At 39.9% G+C, this 25,109-nt stretch overlaps 1 protein-coding gene across 3 annotated transcripts in view; it reads left to right on the forward strand.

Moving 5' to 3' along the window:
* ano3 (anoctamin 3) overlaps positions 1 to 25,109 on the forward strand; it is a 44,168-nt gene that overhangs the window by 1,692 nt on the left and 17,367 nt on the right. Inside the window, exons 1-8 of one of the 3 annotated variants that reach the window (XM_086027271.1) lie at positions 2,822 to 3,080; positions 17,949 to 18,155; positions 19,805 to 19,941; positions 20,079 to 20,234; positions 20,484 to 20,584; positions 20,675 to 20,719; positions 22,691 to 22,825; positions 24,419 to 24,525. In XM_086027271.1, coding sequence (XP_085883397.1) covers positions 3,035 to 3,080; positions 17,949 to 18,155; positions 19,805 to 19,941; positions 20,079 to 20,234; positions 20,484 to 20,584; positions 20,675 to 20,719; positions 22,691 to 22,825; positions 24,419 to 24,525 — 934 coding nt within the window. In that variant the 5' untranslated portion in view covers positions 2,822 to 3,034. Of the gene's footprint in view, positions 1 to 2,821; positions 3,081 to 17,948; positions 18,156 to 19,804; positions 19,942 to 20,078; positions 20,235 to 20,483; positions 20,585 to 20,670; positions 20,720 to 22,690; positions 22,826 to 24,418; positions 24,526 to 25,109 lie in introns of those variants that run through there. The other 2 variants (XM_086027270.1, XM_086027272.1) reach the window with 2 other exon arrangements.

A 25,109-nucleotide genomic window follows, 5' to 3' on the forward strand; every position in this document is an offset into this window, starting at 1 on the left:
TTAATCATATAGTGTAGAGTATAATGTTAAATGTTTCGACTATATGGTGGGAGATCACTGCCTGTGGTTAATCTGCCTGTGGTTAATTTGTATCAATAACAAGATTTTTTTTTTTTTAATATTAATACTAGAACTGATATTGGTCCAGTAAATAAGTAATCCCTGACTGCACACCATGAATATAAAATTATCAATACACTCAAATTAAGTTACACACATGGGAAAGTTACATTTACATTAGCTATATGTGTTGCAATTAGATTTTAATATGGATTTTGGCATATTCTTTTATTTTTACTTCCCCTCTCGGAAAGTTTATTATTATGCGTTTAGCAGGTTATAGTTCAATGTAATGATGAAAAAGGTTTTTGTAATAATTTTCAATGTTTTTATTTCACCCAAAAAATGGCGTTGGAACATGGGTGAGTAGACTTTTTAAAAGCCTTGTACATGAAGGTTGCAGTCACCAGATTGACCTCAGGATGGCAGTGTTTAGTTTTACTGAATCTCGCTCACCCTGCAGTGCTGTCATCTGACCTACATCTAAACACGCAGGGAAGGAAGAGATGAAATTTTTAAATGGGGCTGACCCTATAAGAGCTGCTTGATTATTTATGAAGCGCCCCGGCACAAGGAATGCTGATCGCTCCGCGTTTAAATGGCGCGTTGCAATGCTCGCCATCCGCCCCGCCGCAAGTCGCCATCCCTACATCTTAACAGCGGGCGAGAAGGACGGCAGATGGTATTTGCATCGGTATGGCACCTGTCCGCTTCTCCTCCAAATTGTACATGTTCTTAGTGTGTTCCAGTGACAAGATCACAGCGTCTGCCTCTGTGGTGTCAGGGTTCAGGTCCTGACTGGAGCTCTTTGTGCCTGACTTTGAGAAGGGACGGTGTGACCTTGCAAGCCGAAAATGCAGTTTCCACTGTGGAGAAGTGGTACGATTAAAAAAAACTAAAAAATACATTTAAAAAGGAGGATCGTTTTACTATGATATGCAACTGGGTGTAGGAATAACTCATAATCATCATATTCTGCATTCTGCAGCACACTGATTAGCACAGAAATGAAGTGCACTCTTGTGTCCCCTGTCTTCCCTTTCGAGAAATAAGGCAAAATTGAACCATCGGTTTTAATATCCGCTTAGCAGCTATACTACGGGACGTAAGTAGCAATTTTCGTGACTAATGTATAACAATTAGCTTCCAGGAAGGGCTGCCCTACAGCAGTGTGTCTATTGATTGTTGGAGTTTTTGCTCACAGTTTGAGATGCCACAGCAGATTGCTCAGGCCGGAATGAGCTGAAAGCATGCAGCGTCAATTTGTAACTGCATTGTTACTGCTGGCCAGTCAACATTCTGACATGTGGCGCAGTCATTGTGTGTTACTCTATTGAACATGCCAGCCACTTCAATAGTCGCATATTCAGATGAGATCAAATACAAGAGCTGTTCCCCACCAAAAGGGGTAATGCGATAGCTGTAGAGAACTCCGGTTCCTTGAGAGCCATATCATGCCTTTTTTGGATGTCTCCTTACTACAACACACACAACAATGAACCAGTCGGCGAAGAGGAGACGTGACATCAGAAAAAAAAAAACGCGTTTTATGAATGTTATGAGGGTGGATTGCCACCGCGTAAGAATGATGTTGCTCACGAAGGATACGTCACAGCAAGTTCGACAAATTTGATTGGACAGGCCCAGCCGGGGTGAAGGGCTTGGTGTCCACATCCACTTTCTTAGTGTGGGTGTGGCTTGCCAGGCTCCAGGTAACAACCAATCATGGCTCAGCTTGCAAATGTCACATGATGAAACTCACAAAACAGGATTTGCCTATTGACAGCAATGTATATATATAATTTTTTTTAGGGAGGCAACTCCCATTTTTGGGGAAAAACGCTTATTGGAGGTTTGTCCCCATTTTGTTCAAGAAAAATGCCTTACAAGCAAACTTAAGAGACAATGCGGCACATCTGGACAATTAAAACGCGATGGCTGGAGAGAGCTGACTGGTTGACATGAGGAACAGGGCTGATGAGAACAGGTGGAAAAGACAAGGATGAGAGAGAATGCAAAACGAGACAAAACGAAACGATGTCTAATCAAGCCAATGTAATAGTCAACAAAAACACAGATCGTGACACACTGGAAAAAATTACTTAATGATTGAATAACATTTTAAAACTGTTCAATGTAAATGTGGTTATCTTTATAAATAAAATTACCGATTTTATATTCAAACTAAGAAAAATCTACATTTATAATATATGTAAAAAATGTGACTTTTAAAATGCTACTTATGTATTTAATTAGATAAATGAAGTGATATTTTATTCAACCAAGTTTACTCAACAATGGCTATATGAATGCATTTAAAGTTATCAATATAGATCAGATACTTTGTCCACCAGGGGTCTAAAAGCAGTTCTTGCTACTTGATTGGATTTCATTATAATGCGCAGGCGTACCTAATGGAGTGTCCACGTTAGCTCAATGTGCTCAATGAAGACTAATCTGCTGCTTGTTTGTTTTTAATCAACTGGGGTTCCATGTAATTTTACCTTGCCTGCACTATTAGTTCATTAGCCATCGAGTTGCGTGTTGGGGGTCAAGCCGGCTTCAGTGTGGCTGCAAGTTGACGATGATTGGCGATTGGTCGATGCGCGGATCAATAAGCGTACTTGTCGCTGAGAACTCCCATTCGGGTGACTTTCCTGCCGCTTATTCAGAGTGCGTTAAACAGGGAGGGAGGGGGCGACGTGTCAATCCCTGACCCCCCTCCGTCCCCGTCACTTTATCCTCCTCCCCTCCCGCACGTCACCATGACAACAGCCGCGGATGGTTCGCCACGAGTTGCGGAGGGGGGGCATGCGGAGCTTAGACAGGTGTTGTTGCGCTTTGCGGATCGTCAGAGCTAGGGGCTCTTTAGGCAGGATGGAACCCGAGAGGACACCTCCACAGCCACGTCGTAGTTTGACACGCTGTTCGACTTAAGGAATTTCATTAGGCGGGAAAGCAGCAGATCGCCGCAATGGTGCACCACTCAGGCTCCATCCAGTCCTTCAAGCAGCAGAAAGGTGGGTTGCGAGTGCGGCCAATGCGCGTGCGTCCTTTGCTGCTGGATTTCTCAGCTTCTAGAGACTTTTCTCTTGTTTAGTTCTCAATTTGATATCAAATCAACGTGAAGGCTAAAACATGAAGGACTCTGAAAGTCTTGCAGTCTCTTTTGAAGACCCTTTCTCGACCACACTAGTAGAATATTATCGCATGATGTCTGGAACAAAGCAGCACAAGCATATTGAGAACATTTTGCATGCTGTTGACTCAAAAACCGCATGACCTTTACGCACAAATCAATCAGTGCAAACAAAAGCCCACAGTGCAGTGTAATCCTGAGCTCATCGCTGGAAATTACATGGGCACAAATGAGTTTTTTTTTTTTTTTTTTAATGGTGTTAGGAATACTATCCTATCTATGCCTATCAAATTCCTTTCTGCAGGATGCGGTATAAGATATTTTTATAAGAAAAGAGTTTCAGCAATGAACTAAAACACACCCTTGACTTATATTTAATGACATTTTCTGTCTGATTTTCAATATGTACTGATTGTAAAGTCTCCTAAGCAATCAGAGCTCTTAAGGGAGGTATTGGAGCAATAATTCAAACTCAAGTGACCTATAAAGGTTTCATTTGGAGATGTCAGTGTTTTGTTATGAGTGAAAGAACATCCTGACCACCCTCAACCCCCACCACACCCCCAAAAAGAAAAAAAAGTTTGAATTGAAGTGCACTCTAAGGCATAATATGCTGAAAGGTCAGGCACTTTTTAGCGATCTGTCATATAAAAGCAGCTGTGTTCTTCCGGTCACAGACTGATTTTGACATTTAAAAAGCTTTTACAACAGGTTGTTAAAAGTCATGCAGTCAAATGGAAACGGCATTGTTTCATTGTCGACTGAGTATACTGTATATGTTTATGGTTGCAGCAAGGCCACAAAAAAAAAAATACATTCCGTTTTTTTTTTTTTTTTTTTTTTTTTTTTTTAATACATCTTCAAAGATACTGCCTGACTTTTTTTGTTTGGGACCTTGTGATAAATTAAGTGAAAGACGAGGGAAATCTTGCAATATAAACCAAAGCATAAACGGGATGATTTACCCCAAATTATTACTTGGGCCATGTGCAATCTTTCCACACAAATCGTTTCAAAAATCCTCCTAACAATCAAACACCTCCTTGGTTGATGTAAAAGTGTGGTACACAAATTATTTTTCAATTTGTCATTCTCCAGTGTAAAATTTTTGGAAAGCAGGGGTCTGACATTAGAAAGGTAGCAGATGATGTGGAAAGCTGACTTGAACTTTCTCATCCCACTCAATAGCTGAACGACCGCTAAGTGCCTGATTAAAATCGATGACAAAATAATTTTAGCTCACAACTAAGTAGCCATCAGACGGCCTACCGTACTGGCATAGAGGCATAAACATCACAGGAGAGCATTAAAAGGCTTCCAGATGGACATTATTTTGCAGAGATGCCTTCTATTAGATCCCTATCATTACTTGGTCATTAAAATCTGGAGCTATCCAGGGGTGGAAAAGCATCCAGTGAGTGAGTTAAAGCTCTCTGCCTTTCTGTAGAACACATGAGGTCGAACAGTAAATACGAATCTACTGAAATGATTACCTTACTGCTGCGATTATATTTGAGTGGAGTTAAACAGTTTGGCATATGAATCACAAAGTCAGATTTAGTATCAACGTCATCATACTTGCAAACGTTTGGTATCCGCTTGGTTACGGTATTTATGACGAGCACTCTGCTCAGCTACGCCATCATGATTAGCAACGAAACCTACACAAGACCTGCACGGTTGGGTTAAATATCCGTCTTGTTTAGATCACTAATTGTTCTTTGTCAGAGCTCTGATCTCTGCTTACTTTTCATCTATTTGCTCGGAAAGCTCTGGCATATCGTCCTATACGTATGAAACCACCCATTTTCTTTGGAATGATATCCATTATGGCAGCACATTGGTTGGCTGAGTGTTCGGCATTCCTGCGGGACATTTCTGAGATTTAGGATTTGAGTCTTGGCTCTTGACCTCCCTGTGTGGCGTTTGTATTTTCTTCCCGTGCTTGAAGATTCTGAATTGCCCATAGGTGTCATATTAGTGTGAACGGTTGTTTGTCTGTATTTGGCCGGCGACCAGTCTATGGTGTTCTCCGCCTCTTGTGACCCATGACCCTAGAATGAGTGGTATAAAAAATGGATGGATGGAAATCCAACATAGCTGCTTTTTTTTTCTCAGTTCACATCATCAGCAGTACACAGTTCCCCGACCTGATCTTGACCTTAAAGTAAGTCAACTCAAACATATTTTTATCAAGAATATGTTCCGAGCAGGCCCACTAGTTGAAACACGGCATTCTGATTAATATTGCGTTTGTGGAATATGAGTTAAGCAGCAAAATCCACATCTTTTTAGCCATCTCAGGGGGCGGCCATTTTGTCTTTGAAAATGACATCACAACTGCTTAGGGCTCAGGTAACGACCAATCACGGCTCAGCTTCAAAAAACAGGTCAGCCTTGATTGGTTGTTACTAGGGATGTAACGATTCACTCACAAGCCCAGATTCGATTTTTGATTTTCAGTCCCCGATTTTCGATTCAATTTTTTAAAAATTGCTACCATGCTTGTTTCTGTGCACTAGTGTGGTTCTGCAGCCATCCACAAGTGCAATACGCAGTGATGTTTGGCGCAAAAACAGAATTTGATCTACACATTCAAAATGTGCTATGCATCTGGAATGAAAAAAACGTTTCAAAACAACATTTTTGTTGATTAATTCAACTCAACTCGATTTTCGATCAATCGAATCGATTCATCGGGGTGAATCGATTTTTATATCGATTTTCAATTAATCGTTACATACCTAGTCGTTACCTGAGCCTTGAGTAGTTGTGATGTCATTTTCAGTCAACAGAAGTCACAAAATGGCCGCCCCCATAGATGGCTGAAAACGAGTGGATTAACTCTTATTCCACAAACGCAATATTTATCAGAATACCTTGTTTCAACCAGTGGGCCTGCATAGAACATATTCTTAAAAAAATATGTTTGGGTTGACTTCCGCTTTAAGGATGTTTGGTGTCAAAGCAAGTTTTATTTACCAGCTACGCAAACACTTCCCTCAAGAGAGTTTGTCATAGCTTCATTAGCTCCTCAAGTAAGATACTGTATCACCCAGTCTTGCATTAGCATAAAAACATTAGTGCATATGTGTTTGCGCGTGTGTGTGAGAATCTTTCTTTGCACTGTCTGCAGTTGGCCACCTGTGCTGTTACACAAGCAGCAGATGCTTCTGGAGATGTAGGACATTGGTTTGAGCACAGATTTATGCTAGGACGCTAGCTACTTTTGCACATCAGGCTCATTTGCGTTCATGTTACATGAACGGGTCCGTAGACGTTTTTTTGTACATTTGCCAGGTAGCGTCTCAACAATGAGTCTATTTTTTTCAGCATGTGAACAAAGGTACAGTATAACACTTTGTAGCTTTAAATAGCCCCAACTCACAAATGCTCTTTGGAACCAAAAAAAAAAAAAGTGGATCCCCTTTATCTAGATATGACGTCAAAAAAAACAAAACAATCAGCATTGGTTATGAAAACATGATATGATGCTGAAGAGATTTAGAAAGGAGGATGTTTAAATCAGCTTAAATGATGCAATCAAGAGGTTGTGCCAGGATTGTCGAATAGGTTCTAGACCGCTGCTAAAAAGTGACATCTGTGCGCTCACGGTCACCCTGCACGTGGACAGCAGACGACATCTGCCATCAGGGACCTGAGCAAATTGCCTCTGTGCTCCGGGGAGGCTTTTCCTTTGTGACCCATGAGATTTCACCTTTGAGTAAGGTCGCCATTGTTGTTACAGTTGGACCAATGTTAAACCGACTTCCGAGCACTCTTGTCGGATTGTATCCACGGTGTAATTTTGGAGACAAATGGCTCCGAGTGCTGTTTACTCAGTGTGGATCTGGACATGCTAAACATCCTCTTCAGAGTGAAAGCTTCCCCAATAAGGTCGTTTGTAGCATAATACTTAGCAACTAGGCACTTGATAAAGACTGCAGATAAGACAAGAGCCTCATTGCAAAGATGAGTTTCATACCCAAGTTGTCAATTATAATTCCTTTGGAACAACAGACTAGCTAATGCCTGGATCAGACTACATATTTTAGTCCCATTATTGGCAAGATTTGCTATCACAAACGGTTTTGCAGATTAGGCCTGGCATATTTTGTCGGGAACGACAAAACTACGACACACTCCGCGATCAACAATTTGGCCTCGGAGAAGCCATACGATGCCCAAATGAAAAGTGTGGCATGTTTGAATTTTTTTTTTCTGTTGTTTTTTTTTTTCTTTTCTTTTCTTTTTTTTTTACAAGCCTTCCATGTAACCTCCCTCCCTTGGTAACAGTTACATTCAGTACAGTAGCGTTGACCACCGTTTGCCTCGGTAGTCTAATTCAACAGTAAAGGACGACGATTATAGAAATTTCGGGTGAAGTCGGGATATAGCAAAGAAATGCTCGCTTATTGAATTCCTATTCAAAATTGCTGTTGTTGTTGCGACTTTCAGCTTGTCCCCTCAAGTCACATTAGATCATATTTAGTCAGTGTCACACATGCCTCAGGTATGGTTTGCTTGCAAATTGTTTCATGCAGAGTGATGAGTGGACTGGAAAGTATCCAAGCGTATTTGATAATTATCTGTATTTGATGTAGCGCGTTACTGCCAGAGTGGGGTAGAATTCTCCGAGGAAAACGATGCATTTTGCTTTAAGTCCTGCACGAAATGTGAATTGTTTCACCAGTTAGCGACGCACCTGCGTATTGCAAATCAGCCACCTCTGCCCCACTTTACGTCGTCGGCAAAATGAAGTGATTGGTGCTGATTGTTCAGCACTATTCTCGGCTTCGTGGATCCACTTCCATCTGTGTTCTTTGATATGGACCAGACAAGAGGATGAAACATGCTCATTCCTTTGAAAACATTTTCACACAAGAGGCTGGTAGCCTCAATCGAACCTCACTTCCAAATACACCGCTGCAGTTGCTTCGGTTCACCTTCTTTCAGGGTGCGTGCGTGTGTGTTTTATCTTTTATTGCCTGCTGTTTACAGCTGGGACCCTGCTTATTCTCGTTTGATGTATTTATGATGGCAATAAGATGGTAATCACCTTGGTTGGTAGCTCGCCTCGGGACGTTTCAGCTCATGTTTTAGTAGGAGTCCTGCTGCAGCTTTAGTGTTCCGCCGCAAACTTTTAGTGTTGTTTCACAGAAGTTTCCTGTTTTCAGGGTATTTTATCCATAGATGCGCCACATGTGGTGAATATAAAAAGCCTTCACACCCCTGTTCACGTTGCAGGTTTCGGTGACATTGAAAAATGTAACCTATAACCTGTTCAACTCAACTGAAATGAAAAAGAAGAAATCTTTCCGAGACGGGAAGCAACTGAGATGATGTTGTTTGCGCAAGTGTGCACACCCGCTTATAATTGGTGATTAGATTATATGGTAACTGTGTTCAGAATGAACAAATCACATTTAAAGTCTTCTTAAATAGGAGTCAGCACACGCACGCCGCGATGCCCTTGATTAAGTTCAGCTGTTCTTGTAGGCTTTTCTTGACCGTTTCTGTTTTCTCACAGAGGCCTGGAGATTTTGTGCTTACTATAACTGCTGTTTGGAACTGTTTACCCCAAACAAAACTGCCCCAAGCATGACGCTGCCACCACTTTGTTTCACTTGTAGCTACGTATGCTGTTCTTTTAACGTTGTTGTGTTTGCCCCGAATATACCCTTTAGAAGTATGGGAAAAAAAGTTTCAGTAGACCTTACATCCATTTGGGCGATTTCAAATGTTTTTTATTTGGCTTGCATCTTACCACCCTATCACCATAGCAAAGACATGTGAAGAAGACTGGATGTTGTTGTCACAGAATTTGGTGTTGCTGTCAGCCTCTTGGCAGCCTCCCTGATCAGTTTTCTTCTCATCTTTTCACCGATTTTTGGCGGGTCGTCCTGTTCTTGTAATGTCACTGCCGTGCCATATTTTCTCCATTTGATGACCGTCTTCAGTCCTCACTGTATCTCATATATTTACCATAATGCGTTGGAAATTCTTTTGCACTCTTCTACTAACTAATTACTTTAAACTGTGAGATTGCTATAATGCTGTGAAAGCGCTGCGGACGGGCTTGTGCTGTAAGCTGTGACTACAAAAATGTCAGGAAAAGCCCACTTTAACTGCTGATCTTTATGTGGGGTTAATCAGAGGGACTTTATATGATGGCAGTTGTGTGCTGACTCCCTTTTAACATAACGTTGACTGTAAGGTGAATTCTGAATACAGCCAGTTATAAGATCGTGTGCACACTTGGGCATATAATATCGTCGCTGTCATGTGAAAAACATTTAGGTCCATTTTTTAAAATGTTCTTACTTTTATGTGGATGGTGTTTCCGCGTTACAGACATGGCAGTAACGTGAACATTTAAAAAAAAAAAAAAAAATCGAAATTGGACACAAATGTTTTTCACAGGACAGCTATAATATAAGATAATATAATATAAGATAATATAATATAATATAATATAATATAATATAATATATAACCTTTCATGCTGCCCACCACTCTCGAGTCCGAATGATTTTTTTTTTTTTTTTTTTTTTTTTTTTTGGTTTTTGTTAAATTTTGCCGAACAACAGGCACGAGTAAAGGATCCTTTCAGGGGATCTGAAATGCACTCAGGCAGGCAGAGCTGTCCATCTAATGTTATATGATGCAGGCTTAGTTGAAAGCTGAGACACTAAAAGTGCTCTGAGCTCAACACAGATGAATAATTAAAGGCATAGACACTGAGGCATGATGGGAAGCATCCCACTGACCTGAATTCTCTGTTTGTACTTTATCTGTGGAGATAATATCTCGATGCTTAATGCTTCGAATGGGAATGGTAGACCAATAAGACTCAAGAGTTTCAGCCCTCTTGGAAGCTTTATTTAATGTTTACAACATTGTTGTGCTTCTGGTTGCTTTCTGAATGTTTACAATTTGACTATAAAATAGAGAAATTACTCAAATAGGATTAGGGATCGTGATTTTTCTTTATGCCAGAAATGATCAACAAGACCATAAAAGCAGATACAAAACACTCTTAGTTGGTTGAAGGCCTCCTCACATAAACACGCATAGCCAAGCATATTCACAATCCTTATTCCTATACATTGTCATCCCTGTGCCTAAAAATTAATCCTTTTAAGCTCACATCACAAGACTAACATGCGCAGGCTGCATAGAGAAGATCCAAATCCCGGATCACGACCTTCGCCTAGCTCCCCCTCAGATGAGTGTGAGTGGATGTTTTTTTTTTTGTTTTGGGCTTTTTTTTTTGTTTTTGTTTTTTTAAATCACTGCACATTAACTTGTGTGGCCATGTACTGGTTGTGAGGTGTTTCTTCCGACATTTACTCACTTCCATCTACTTTCTATTTTTATTGTGTTCTGGTATTCCTCTGTTTTCAGCTTGTTCTCTTTCTGGTACTGAAATCACTCAACACACACAGTCAAAGCACACAGAGGATTAATTTAGCCAGCCCGCAGTGAGATTAAACACTGGATTTCACATTTCATCAACCTTCCTGAAATAATTTTCTCAACGTACTCAAGGTACAGTGGTACCCCCACTTAAAAGTGACCCGAGTTACAAATGTTTTGAGATACAAGCCATGGCTCTGACATTTTTTTTCTTAGGTTGCGAGCAATAATTAAAGAAATAAAAAATAAAAACATCAAGCTCATTTCCTGTTGAAGTTTAAACCTGAAATAAAGACTCTTACACATTATTCAAAAGTCCCAAAAATCTTAACTAAATGTGCCGGTGGTTTAGTAAGTATTGTACAGTGGCACTTCCGAAAGTTTGGAAAAAATGTAATTTGGTTACTGTAATCACAGAGTGATCGGGTTCACTTACACCATTTGTACAATATTTGTCTGTTATCCATTGCTTTCAAAAAAATAAATGCCATAAAAACACATTTAGGGAGTATTTAAATAGGGTAAATAATATCGCAGATTTTACCTATTGCTGGGTGGCCTTGAACGTAACACCGCGATAGAAGGGGGATGATTACTATATTCTTTATTCTATTCGAAATACAACAAATATTACTGCAGTTTACCGAATAACTTAGTTATACTAATTACTTAAAGCGGAAGTCAACCCAAACATATTTTTTTCAAGAATATGTTCCCAGCAGGACCACTAGTTGAAACCCGGAATTCTGATTAATTTTGCATTTGTGGATTATAAATCAAGAAGCAAAATGCACTCGTTTTTAGCCATCTCTGTGGGCGGCCATTTTGTCTTTTGTCGACTGAAAATGACCTCACAACTACTCACAACAACCAATCGCGGCTGACCTGTTTTCTGAATCTGAGCCGTGATTGGTCGTTGTGAGTAGTTGTGATGTCATTTTCAGTCGACAGAAGACAAAATGGCCGCCCCCAGAGATGGCTAAAAACGAGTGGATTAGCACTTATTCCACAAACGCAATATTTATCAGAGTGCCCTGTTACAACTAGTGGGCTTTTATAGAACATATTCTTGAAAAAAAATGTTTGCGTTGATTTCCCCTTAAGTTCGTTATGACTGTCTCTATTATATTGCCCCCTGGTGGCCAAGACACACATACACCCAATGGCGCACCATGAAACACACAATGGGCTTTAAAGCATGAAAACACGAAGCGCAAACTGTAACTGTTTTCTTTACTGATTGTTTTTATGAAATAAAATACTGTAGAGTGCTATTTTTTTTCTCATCAAAACATTTTAGACATGTTTTGGGGTAATGGAGTAATAGCATTTCCATTCATTTTAATGGGTGACACAACAAATTAAAGTTGTAGGTAAAAGCTGTAAAGTTATTAGGTGCGTGTGTGTGTTTATACATTTTTATATACCCAGCAGCTGATGATGTCTTTATTTCCACAAGTTCTAGAATTTCCATGGAGTCAATTTCACACAACAACAAACCTGTCCAATTTGTGGACCTATTTTAGACTTTGAGGATCCTTTTGGGATCACTGAGCCTCGCCTCTGCAGGTCCATTAACTGGGCGCAGCTCTGATGTGTCATCTCAGACATAGAGAGGCTTGCAGAATATTCCAGCACCTGGAGCACATTTCACTGCAGCCCTCTGAGTATATGTATGTATTTCTTGTGTGGGAGTTGCATGGAAATAAAGTAAGCACAATTCTCTATTGCAGAATCGCATGTCTAATATGCACACTTGTACTTGCCCTTTAGTTACAAGCTGGATCTTTTTGTCTTACATTCAGAGACACCAGGTGGCCAAAAATCAGGCTATTGCTGCATTTGTTTCATTCTCACCAAGCCATTGAACATGTACAGTAGTTGCAGATATAATCGGCACAATATGACCCTTTATCGAATGAGAGCTTAACAACCCGAAGCTCGGCAGTGATTTTAAATGGCACAGATAATGAAAATGGAGAACCAGTTAAGCATTTGAAAGTGAACTGGGTTGATAAGATACCACCTTTCCTCATGCATCATTTATTTACTCAATTGTAGAGAGTAGAAAGTATTATTCAGAATATGGTCTTTCTTAAAGACCAAATGTGAAGTAATTACCGAAAATGCCAAATGAAATCTAAGTAAAGTAATTAAACATTATACGAAAAAGAAAGCATAAAAAAAATAATTTCTCTTTCATATATTTGACAAAATCACACTTTTTCCGAAGTGAGATGCTGACGAGCTTGGAACCGAAAGTGCGACGTTAATAGATGAACGACGATTGCAGCGCTCAATAGGGGTGCCACTCAGAAACGGACTCAGAAAGCGATATTTCGAATTTATCTGAGGGGATCCAGGTGTTTGAAGAGTTGAAGGAAGAGGAGGTTGTTGGCATAATGCATGTTGAACCATACATGTACGCGCCAGATGTTCAGGATGATTCAAATGTTGCCCAAACGACCAGACATGGAGTGGAGACGAGACCTTGATATTGTAAGAATGGTAAGCTAAATAGGCTACGATTATTAGCCTAGCATTATTGTTTGAAATTCGATGCTGTGCAGTGCCATAAATTACTTACAATGAGATTACCTATCGGTATTTGTTCCACATAGTCTGCTAGAGCCACATACGTCACAGTGGGTTGGTGTCCCACATTGTCAAATTTGCATTATTTCTTGTCACATTGTAATCGTACTAGTAGGCACAACTAAGGTATATTTAATGAATCATACAATGCAAGTGAATTTATAGTAAGATTGACTTGATTGGCAGTTTTCCAAGAGGACTTGGCATGTTCATTCATCAACAAAGTCATGCCAGCTCATACGTAGAGCTTTGGCTTTTTTTTTCTTTTTCCCCCCTTATATGTCACTGGTTGAAATACCGATCTCTATCTTTATATTTTTATTTTTTACTATATTTACAATTTCCTGCAGCCAGTCGGGAGTTGTAAACGAGACATTTTCTTTGTGTTTATTGCATGGCTCACCTGTTTTCTGAAGCTGAACTATGATTGGTCGTTACCTGAGCCCTGAGACACAGTGATGACATTGTCAGTCGACAGAAGTTACAAAATGGCCGCCCCCACAGATGGCTAAAAGCAGGTGGATTTTGCTGCTTAACTCATATTCCACAAACACAATATTAATAAAAAGGCCTTGTTTCAACTAGTAGGCCTGCATAGAACATATTCTTTAAAGAAATGTTTGGGTTGACTTCCGTTTTAAGGGCGTTGCTATGGCTTTAATTATGAATCTGGGTGGGTTGTGTCGTTAAAAAGCAATGAAAGTATGCTTAAAAATAGTTTAAGCCATTAGTATTACTCAAAGGATGGATGGCCAAGGCCAAGTTTGCTTTACATTTGGTCTTTAAGAAGATGACTTGATATTGATATACAGGGTGGAGCTCTGTTGCTTGATACCTGATCAAAATGTACCTTGCTTTATTTGGCTTTTTATTCTTGGTTCCTGTAATGCAATTCAGTCGGAGGCAGCACTAATTCTCAAGTGTCAGTCATTACATTACTGACTGAAGATTGTGGCTCTAGCAGACAAACTGTACTGCGCTGTTTTGCTTTTTTGTCTTTATTGTATTCACTGACAAATTACATAAACACTGTCCTGCAATGTGACCGATGTCTACGGGAAAAATAATTACAGCTAATTTGCACACCATAAATCCATTCTCTATGATGCTTAAATCCTCAGTATGGTCGCACTTGAACTGTAGCCCACAGCTTCTTAACCTTTTTGACCATGGGAACTTTTCGGGATCGTTATCAGGCTCCGGCAGAGCTTGCTGACGAGCTGTTCATTTGAATCAGTTGGAGTTGGAGGAGGGAAACATCTAAAACATGCAGGATTGCGGCCCTCAAAAACCGGAGTTTGACACCTGTGTCATAGATGACAGATGAAGATAGATGTTCGATAGATGAACTCATCACTATCTGGTCAAAGGCATCCAAAATGTAATTCTCCTCTTTTTTTTTTTTATGTTCATTATGAAGCTTTTGTCAGAAGCTCCCAGTTTTCCTCATTCCACATCAGTGCGCTGCAGAGAAAATAATCAGTATGATCAGTGGACCCCTGGGTCCTTGCGCTCAACAACCTCAACCGACCCCTTTCTCATGCAACAGCACTGGGGAATCCCACTGACATCAGTACCATGAGAATGAGTTATCATTCAGCTTGTGGCTGCGGCAACGGCCCCGGGGATGCAGAGTGTATCGATGCAGCTGTGCAAGGTCACGGAGAAAAGTCCTAGCCGGAGGTAAAAGAACATTGTGTTCCCATTATGAAGAGAGAGCTCCGTCTCATGAATATATATGTCGGGTGCCGTACTGCCTTAATGGAAATGTTTTGGGTACAGTGAGCCACTGCCATTGCTGGACCTCCATTATGGTTATTAGCCTTTGCACATTCTTGCTATTCATCGCTTGCCCTTCGTTCTCATTTAACAAGCTTGTCAAATCACACCTATAGTGCCACACTGACCTTGAAAATAACCCCCGCTGGTCTTAATGTTATTACATTTTCGTTAAGCTGATCTCACCGGTATTAACGTACTGTATGCAGTTCAATTTTGTGGACCAGCCACCTCTTTTGTTTTGACATATTGAGCCAAGTGATTTGATGGCAGAGAAGTGCTGAGGCTTTTAATGCACCGCCTCCACACCGAAGGACGGAATCAACGTCATCATCATCATCATCATTACAGTAGCTTAGAATGGATGGGGGGCATCTGTCCAGCCCCCAACCTCCCCTTCCCCTTCACAGAACAGCAAACCAGCATTAACTCATTCACTGCCAGACATTTTCAGACCCTCTTTTACCCTAACGTTTGAAAAAAATATAAATAAGTTCCTGGGCTTGAATGAAAAAAAGAAGTACATTTGTCAATGGCAGTGAATGAATTAAGTGCAAGAACACATTTTGTGACTTTTTTCACAAAAATCTGCTCATTCAAAATTTTAATATTATTGAGGTACTTTGTTTGTTCTGCATATCATTCTAATTCCACAAAAAAAATATTAGGACTAATTATGTTGTAGTAGTATGTGTAAGTGCAACTAGGCCATGTCTGCCATCTAGTGGTGATTGGTGATATCCCGACTAAAAATGATGTTTAATTCATATTCACAGATTTTTTTTTTCTTTTTTTCAATATTTATTTTTCTTTTTTCCGTGATTTTATTTCACCCAATTTACCCCCCCATACTTTATGGAAAACATATATTGAATGTTTATCAGCGTTTTTGGAAGAATTGCCAGTTGCCTGTCTCTATTCTATATCTTGACCACCTATAGTATATGAGTGTGACCCTTTTTTGTTTTTACATTTTCATGCAGCGCAATGATCAATAGCATAATTATGATTATTGATTATGATTATGTGATTACCACTGTTTATTCTTTGAAAGAATGTTCCAAATGAATAGAGTTATCTGCATTTGATATTGGCAGACAAATGATCAGGGGTTGGTAGCAGTCAAGTGCCCACTGCAGATGTTTTGCATCCCCATGTGCCCAGTTCACCTGTGTCAAAAACTGGTTGTCAGTGCTCGGCTATCTTTGTCAGTGCAGGACTAGTGCGCCACATTTAAACGTAATGAGAGCTTACCCGTGACCCTGATGAGGAAAAAAACCTCAAGAAAATGCTTGGATGGATGGATGGATATTCACAGCCAAACTTTAGTGCAAAAGCTGCAATGAGAATATCTCCTCATTGCAGATTGTTCTTTTGGAGCATTGACCCCCACTCGGGTCAACCAATCTTAAACTAGATGTACCAGAATGCACGCCTTCATGGCTCCTGCCCTCGTGCATTATGCATACAATTGAGCAATGACATACTGGTGTTATTCACTGAGAAAGCAAGAAAAATGATGAACACCATCACGCAATCGCTTTCCTTCCCTGCCCTTTGCTCAGCCCCCACGTAGTTTTTACATAGGTAATCCTTTGTATGTCATACATTATAATCAAATAAACTGTATTGAAAACATAACCGCTTTGGTATAAGAAGCTTTTCAGCGTGTGTTGCATATGTTAAAACTCCCTGCATAAATGTGTATTTAAGCGTTTGTATATTCATTTGAATGATTTATACGTTTTTTTGTATTTGCCGATTAAGCCCTTTCGTTCGTTCAAGCGTTCTCGGCCGCAGCGACATGCGGCCTATGTGTAATGTAACACATCGGGTCAGCCTGCAGTTCTCTTTTTATGACCCTTTCATTTTCAGTGCTTGTTAACACTGAAAGAAAGTCATAATTGGTGTTTATGTTTACCACTTGGGTTGTAGTAGCTCTACTCAAATGAATTACGTTGAAAAGCATTTAAAATATTCTGTCAGTTATAAGAGTGCCAAATTTATTACACAAGTTCCAGGTAAAGCAGTCAAACACCATTTTAACCTAAAACCAAAGATGATATGTTTATTTTTAAAGGATGAAATGAGAGTAGGGCAGATGTCTTTAAAAGTGGGGTGAACGTTCTTACAAAAGGGAAAGATTGAAATGATGTCACTTTTTATCCAAGGCAACTGAGCGCAAGAGCACTTTGGAGCCGTCAAGCTGCAAATGGCTCTGCTAAATCTTCGTGCTGATGCTTGGCCACGCTTATTTTTGATTTAGCAAAGATTTTCAGCTCACATTTGTTCATTGAGATGGATGAGTGCACTTTAACATAATCCCCGCAGAAATAGTTTGAACACTCTCAGAAAGTGGGGCCTTTTTTTCCCCAAATAAAATGCTTGACCCATTTGCGATGGGAAGACATGCACCACCCACTGAAAATTAGGAGAATATTACTATCAAAATCAGAAAAAAAAAACGTCATTGCGTCATTTGCCACACTTGTTGTGTCAAACTATTGTTTAGTAAGTTTACAGATCTAATTGACGTAGATAAACTGTTTTTCATATGAATTAATGGTTTCTTTTCCTTTATTTTAGTGGAAGTCTAACCTGTATGAAAAAAAAAATGTATACTAAATCTGATGTTGTTTATTGTAATACAGATTAATTTATTGCTGGTGTTTTGCAAAAAAGTACAAGGGAAGAAGACCATGAAAGAAACATTGCTTATGAAATCGTAATCTCAATATTGAGGGGGAATTAGATTATTTTTCAAAATTGTTCATCCCTAATTCACATTCACAGTGCCACCTATGTCTTCCATGCATATTTTTGGAATATCGGAGGAAGTCAGTGTAGATGAAGAAAACATAGGTACTACTTGAAATTGTATTGTTGACATTCACATCATGTCCGCGTTGTCCTTTTGCTCCATTAAAATGTTTAAATCCCCTCTTCACTTCTCCAGGCATGCACACCAGCATCAGCGAGATCCTGAAGGAAAAGAGCCTGAAGCCATCCCGCCGCAGTCTGCCCTGCCTGGCCCAGAGTCAGACCCATCCCATCAACCTCAACCACTTCCTGTCTGTACCTCTGAGCCCGGAGCCCAAAGCCCAAGCGGAGGTTCTGAGTCAGAGCATCAGCACCTCCTGCAGCCTCCTGCCGCCACAGACAGGTCGGTATCGTCGCAGACAGGACTTACATCACCGGTCTGCGTCACTGTGTGCGCGTGTGCGCTTTGAACGCTTGCCTACGGGTTGTCATATTCACACCAAAAGATATGTTTACAGGATTATAACAAGATTATGTCGCAAGCTATTTAGCAGAATTTCCACCGTCTATGATAATGTTCGCTAATCACATTCCACTCACGTTTTCCCCAGCCACTTTTCCCCCCACTTGATGTCTTTACTGATATCCAAACACTTCAACCTTGAAAATAGGCCCTTGTTAGAAGCATCTGTGAAGTGCAGTTCTACAATTGTTGACTTCGGCTCCCCGCAATTAACGGCTACTCAGTCGCATCAGGTCTGTGACAAATATAATTAAGTTTTTATGTCTAATGCATTGTTGCGCCATCACTGCCTTCATTTTTGACAATATACATCTCTGTTATAAAATTCCAAACGGGGTTGTCAGCATGTCTTAAAAAGGATAAATGAAAACTTAAACAATAGCTCCATGTAGTTTTCTACAGTAAATGAACATTTCAAAATGACAGAAATGTTAAATTTTCACTTATCTTTGTTTTGATTTCCACAGTTTTAAATTGATATATTATCGGCCACAGAGTTGTAAAAAAGGCAGAGGCCGAAATTAGTCAAAAAGCCAAATATCGGTGCCGATAATCGGCCCGGCCGATAATCGGTCTATCCCTAGTTTCAATGTAATGTGCGGTTTCAGGTGGATGAAGTAGTGTGGAATAATGGTGCTCCAATTACAGCGCACCTCTGTATGGAAATGTACTTGCTCAAGGGGTCTTTCATTTATCTCAGTATGAACCCAGCACAGTATTTGTGATGGTTAAGTTAAAAAAAAACATGCTAGGTGTGCACAAAAGAGTCATTAACATAAAATATCTGCATTGCGCATTGTGTTTTTGTGAGTGTGCCCTTTAATGCTGTGAAAAAAAACAACATTCCTCATTTTTCATTGCAAAAATTAGCCTTTCGTTTTTCTGTACTGTACATTAATTTAGTTATTTTCTAACATTTCAAAATGAATGCACTGTTGTGTCAGATACTTCTAAACAGTATACAGTAGTGGTCCCCAACCTTTTTCGTTGCAGCGGTCCGGTTCATACAAGTCCATAGCCTTCAAGGATTGGCAATCATTCACCGTTCCAATGCTCCAACAACAAACAAGTTTTTTTTCACCACTATTGAGTGACTTTTTAGCCTTAGCTCATTCATTTTCATCCATTCATTTTGCTAGCTGTTGGTTTTAATATTAGCATTTTGCAACCGAGATATTTGCATCTTGACATGCAGTCAAGGTCAGTCAAAGATGGCTGTAAAGGGGAGAATCGGGTCTCTTTTCACAATAGAATATTTTTCAAACTTTGATAATAAATAAACTGCCGTAAGTTGTTTTTTTTTCCATTTGTGCGGCCCGCCATGGTCCGATACCCGGTGGTTGGGAACCACTGGTCACTGGCATACAATATGTAATCTCCGTCTGTATGGTATTGGTACTCATAAAAATCTTCCGATATTGCACTTATTTATACTTCCAGTAAGAAAAATCCAAAATTATTGTAACCTTGCCTTACATCAGATGTTTTACAGGTAAAAAAATGTTTTCCCTTTGTCTGTGCGTATGTAGGTCCAGCAGAGGATGGCAAGGATGAGTACACGGAAGAGTCAGAGGCACCCCCATGTGAAACCAGAATAGACGGGTCACTTCTGCCTCGAAAACCCAGCACACGGGCTAAGCTCGAGGCCCGCACAGATTCCCTCAAGGTAACGTTCCCTCACTAATCCGCATTCACGGTGATAAAACTTTATAGATGCTACACCACCGTCGCATCACTTTTAGCATTCCAATACAATCCAATACAAGCTCGTGTTGATTATCCCTCCCTTCTTTGCTGCTGCAGGGCAGGAATCCATCAGATGCATCGGGACTCTTCTTCCGCGATGGGAAAAAGCGCATTGACTACATCCTGGTTTATAAGAAGTCCAGTCCGCTGGTGGAGAAGAGGTGCACCTTTGAGAAGAATTTACGTGCTCAGGGCTTAATGCTGGAAAAGGAGGTGACAACTATTCTCAAAGACAATAAATTCAGGGATAAGCAATATTTTATTAAAACGCATTATATATATATATATATATATATATATATATATATATATATATATATATATATATATATATATATATATATATATATATATATATATATATGTACATATACAGAAAGACATTCATATTTACAGCAAATCTTTCTTTCTTTTTTTTTTAAAATGAATTAAAAACGTCTGTATTTTCTTTGATTGTAAAAGCCTTCCTTGACGAACAATGACATCATGTTCGTCAAAGTCCACACTCCCTGGGACACACTTTGCAAATATGCAGAGCAGATGAACATTCGGATGCCTTTCAGGTAACACAACAAGGGATTTAATTGCACTGCATCATTTTTTTCCAGTGGCTGTAAACTTCTTTAATGTGTCTCTCTCTTTTCCTGCGGAAGGAAAAAATCCCACTTTACAGACTGGAAAAGCAAAACATTGGGCAGGTAAGTCTTTTTGGATTGTGAAATTTGTCTTACTGAAAGCTGGCTGGTTAAATGTCAATACAAATAGGCATACATTGGGTTTTCTTTCAGCATTTTCATATCAACATAAAAATACAAACAGTTGAAGTAAGCCTTCTAAGCTGCATTTGAGAATCTGGGAGGAAATGCATTGTTGGCATTGTTATTTTGTCTCAACAATGATCGTGAATTAACCGCGTCAAACACTGCGGGAATGAACATGTCAAGGACCCTTTTCACAGAACAATACTGCCACTCACCCACAGTGATGCAAATTTTCCATTAAACAATCTATAATCTTTCAGTCAAATAGCAACGAATGGCAGAGGCTTATTTGCATACTATTTATAGAAGAATGCAGTCCCGCTTTGAAGTCATGTTCAAGTGATGTCCAAGCTTTGCACAGGACTCCAAATTTCTCTGTCTTATCTCTGCAAGCAGACAGGAGCATTGCAGTGACAAACCAACAACGACCAAACAAATGCCGCTTTGTTTTGTTTGGTTGGGCAAAACATTCCAGGACGGAAAATAATGCATAAGTTTGAAAATTGTACATTTCTTTACGATAGCTGACGTGATGGTGGAATTTGTCGCAAAGTAATTCTATATTGTGGCAGGCCCATGTTACTTGAAAATAGTCCAATTTGTACTTAACTTTTCATTTCCGAAATATAACCTCGCTTGTCTATGACTTCCCAGCATGAAGAATGATGACCATTAGCTTTGGCTCACAGTCTTTTCCAAAGCTTTTGTACTTAAATGAAAACTTAGACATAAACATATCTCTCAGTGTTTACTAATGGTTTTGTCACTAACTCACATCCCTGCGAGGCTGAACAAATGGACCATGTGCATCAATACTTATTCCTGAGTACCTGATTTCTTCATAGCAGACATAAACCACGCGTTCCCATTTATATTTGTCCAATCAATAACAGGGTGGCAGCATCGTTAAGTCATTTCACAACGCCCGAAGTTGAATGTGAGGTGGCTCACACGATTGCAATATGAGTCTGGACCCCAAATGAAATCAGTTTGAGTTATGGAGGGAGGAATTTCATAGTGCCAAGAGGATGACATTGCGGGCCACATGTATTGATAAAGACTGCCAAAAGCTGTATCATGAAAACAAATGGCTATATCAAGTAGAATTTGCAAATCTTCTTCTCATCGTTAGGTGTAGTAGACCTATACATTTTTACCTGTGAAGACAGTCTTGCGCCTTGACTGCCAGGGGCAGTAGGCTACAGAATATTACATACAGACATATTAGACATACTGATGAAACACTGCAGACTGTTGCAACAAAGCTGTTTTAGTTTTTTTCAGAGGATAAAGAATATAGCCCTGTGGATTCTTGTATGCTGCCGCTTGTGTACGAAAATACGTTGTTTAAAGGTGTGTCAGTAGTGTGAGATCGATGCTAGTCTCAGTAGCGTGTTCATGCCATTTAGCATTGTGTGTTAGCATTAGGCTAGAAGATTTTCATAAGACAAAGTCATGCGGTTTGAGTGGATACACATCATGTAATTCTCTTTGTTTTGTATGCACTTTGCTTAATAAGGTATTAAAACCTGTTATTGAGATTGTATTACTGATTTTGAGTATGTTTACTTTCTAAGAAGAGATACCATCATAGGTGTAGCTAGTATTAATACACAACTTTTAAGAGGTCGGGTTTTGACGTTATGTTTATTTGAGAAAATCTCAGTCAAATTTTCCTGCTCTACTGGCAGATCATTTTGCTTAAATTAAATCAAATATGCATCATTTCTTTCCTTCTTTTCCCTTTTTTAATACCATTTTTTGCAGTGTATTTGTAGTGTGGATTAAGATGTCAGGGCATGTCGGTGCTGGAGTAAAAGTTAATGATCCACTTTATAATGTCAAAGTAGACAATCTTCCTGTTAATCTGCGTCTTTAATCCTGCCCTGCTGTGCTCCATCTGTGCAGCCGCTTTCATCTGAGATGTCGTCAGATCAAGAGCTGGCTTCCCAGAAATCCCATGAAGCTGGACAAAGAGGCGCTGCCTGACCTGGAGGAGACCGACTGCTACACTGCCCCCTTCAGTCGAGCGCGCATGCATCAGTAAGACATCAAGTTACTCCCGTGTCAACTATGCACACACTCAACAACATCTGCATTTCTGCATGTTTGCCTCAGCTGTTAGCGACAGATCATAGTTATAGTGGAAGCCAACACAAACATATTTTTTTCAAGAATATGTTCTATGCAAGACCACGAGTTGAAACACAGCATTCTGATAAACATTGCGTTTGTGGAATAAGTGTTAATCCACTCATTTTTAGCCATCTCTGGGAGCGGCCATTTTGTCTTCTGTCGGCTGAAAATGACATCACAACTGCTCGCAACGACCAATCACGGCTCAGATTCAGGAAACAGGTCAGCCGCGATTGGTCATTGTGAGCAGTCGACAGAAGACAAAATGGCCGCCCCCAGAGATGGCTAAAAACGAGTGCATTTTGCTGCTTAATTTATATTCCAAAAACGCAAAATTAATCAGAATGCCCTGTTTCAACTAGTGGGCCTGCTGGGAACATATTCTTGGAAAAATATGGTTGGGTTGACTTCCGCTTGAAGGGTGCATTTAGTCATTTGAAGTTGAAGTCGACTCAAACATATTTTTTTCAATAATATGTTCCCAGCAAGCCCACCAGTTGAAACAAGGCATTCGGATAAATATTGCGTTTGTGGAATAAGAGTTAATCCACCCCTTTTTAGCCATCTCAGCGGGCGGCCATTTTGTGACTTCTGTCGACTGAAAATTACATCACAACTGCTCTGGGTTCAGGTAACGACCAATCACGGCTCCCCTGTTTTCTGAAACTGAGCCGTGATTGGAAGTGATCTGAACCCTGAACATTTGTGATGTCATTTTCAGTCGACGGAAGTGACAAAATGGCCGCCCGCTGAGATGGCTAAAAAGGGGGTGATTTTGCTGCTTAACTCATATTCCACAAACGCAATATTAATCAGAATGCCGTGTTTCAACTAGTGCGCCTGCTGGGAACATATTCTTGAAAAAAATGCGTTTGGGTTGATTTCCTTTTTAAGGGCCAACCCAGTCACGTTTGTGCGCTGCAAAGAATTTGAATAGTAATGTTTAGCATCAACTAAAAAGCGTGACTTTGATAAAACCCTCTCCCTCCCTGTGCTAGATAAAATTCTCCTTTGGAATTATCATTCTTACAAGTGAATAATATCAATGCTTTTACTTTCATTGAGAAGCGCAATTATAGTTTGCCATTTGGACTGCTTTAATGGTCACATCTTCCTGATGAGAAGCGGCACTCGTGTCACTCTCCAATTCATCTGTACTGCATTCTCTTCGACTGACACTGACAGCAGTGCTTACCGCAACTGTCGAGCTTGTCTGAGTTGTCACCGTCAAAAAGGTTAAAACGTTTGGTAGTTTTGATTTTTAAAAAAAGATGGGACTAGTGCATTGCATGAGAAGGCAACAGGAACATTCTCAGCAATCATGATAGATTACGCTTTAGGTTTGCCTAATAGTGAGTTCACCTATGCATACAATACGACGGAATTTGTTTGGCCGTATATAAACAAAGAACGAACCAAACATTTGCAGTGTGAAATGGGTTGCTAAAGGTTTCAAATTGAATAATAATTCATGGATTGCGCAATTCTTTCCCCACACAGTTTCACTATCAACAACAGAGAGACCTTCTTCTCTAACTCGACCAGAAGCAGAATCGTCCACCATGTCCTGCAGCGCACTAAGTATGAGGATGGAAAGTTGAAAATCGGTATGCTGCCCGCATTCATTTCGTTCATTTTAGTATTCAACATCTTAGAATCAGCACCAAGCATACATGGCTTTAATAAATGCATACAGGGCATACCATATTTTATGATATTCCCTCTTAATGTTTTCTGTTTTTATTCTGCCTGTGTTAAAGTCACTGAAACCACAGCGCAGCTACCAAGCGCGGTCAACACTTAATGAAACTTTGATCGCGGCGCATTCTGGTGAATTGGGATTGTAATTTTAGTACAGCCTTTTTTTTTTTACACCACCAAACAAAATCGAGTGGCCCCTCCACACTCATATTTAGTCAATATATTTTCTTCCCGCACGCTGATGTCCACTGCTATAGGAAAGTAGTGTCAGTTTTTACGAGCCCAGTCCAGACCAATCAGCATCAAACGCCTTCTGGCGCTTTTTCAAGGTCACTCAGCACTTATTTAGTGTACACTCACTGAGCACATTAAGTACACTGCTGACATTCTGCCATGTGGTATTTAAATAACACCGCTGTTCAACAATGTGGATCCATATGTCTTTTTAAAAAAAACAAACTTAAACAACTATATTATCATCATTGTCCTG

Source organism: Filicampus tigris, chromosome 4 (assembly GCF_054856515.1).
Source record: "Filicampus tigris isolate MCC_2025a chromosome 4, RoL_Ftig_1.0, whole genome shotgun sequence".
In the NCBI taxonomy this organism is placed as follows: domain Eukaryota; kingdom Metazoa; phylum Chordata; class Actinopteri; order Syngnathiformes; family Syngnathidae; genus Filicampus; species Filicampus tigris.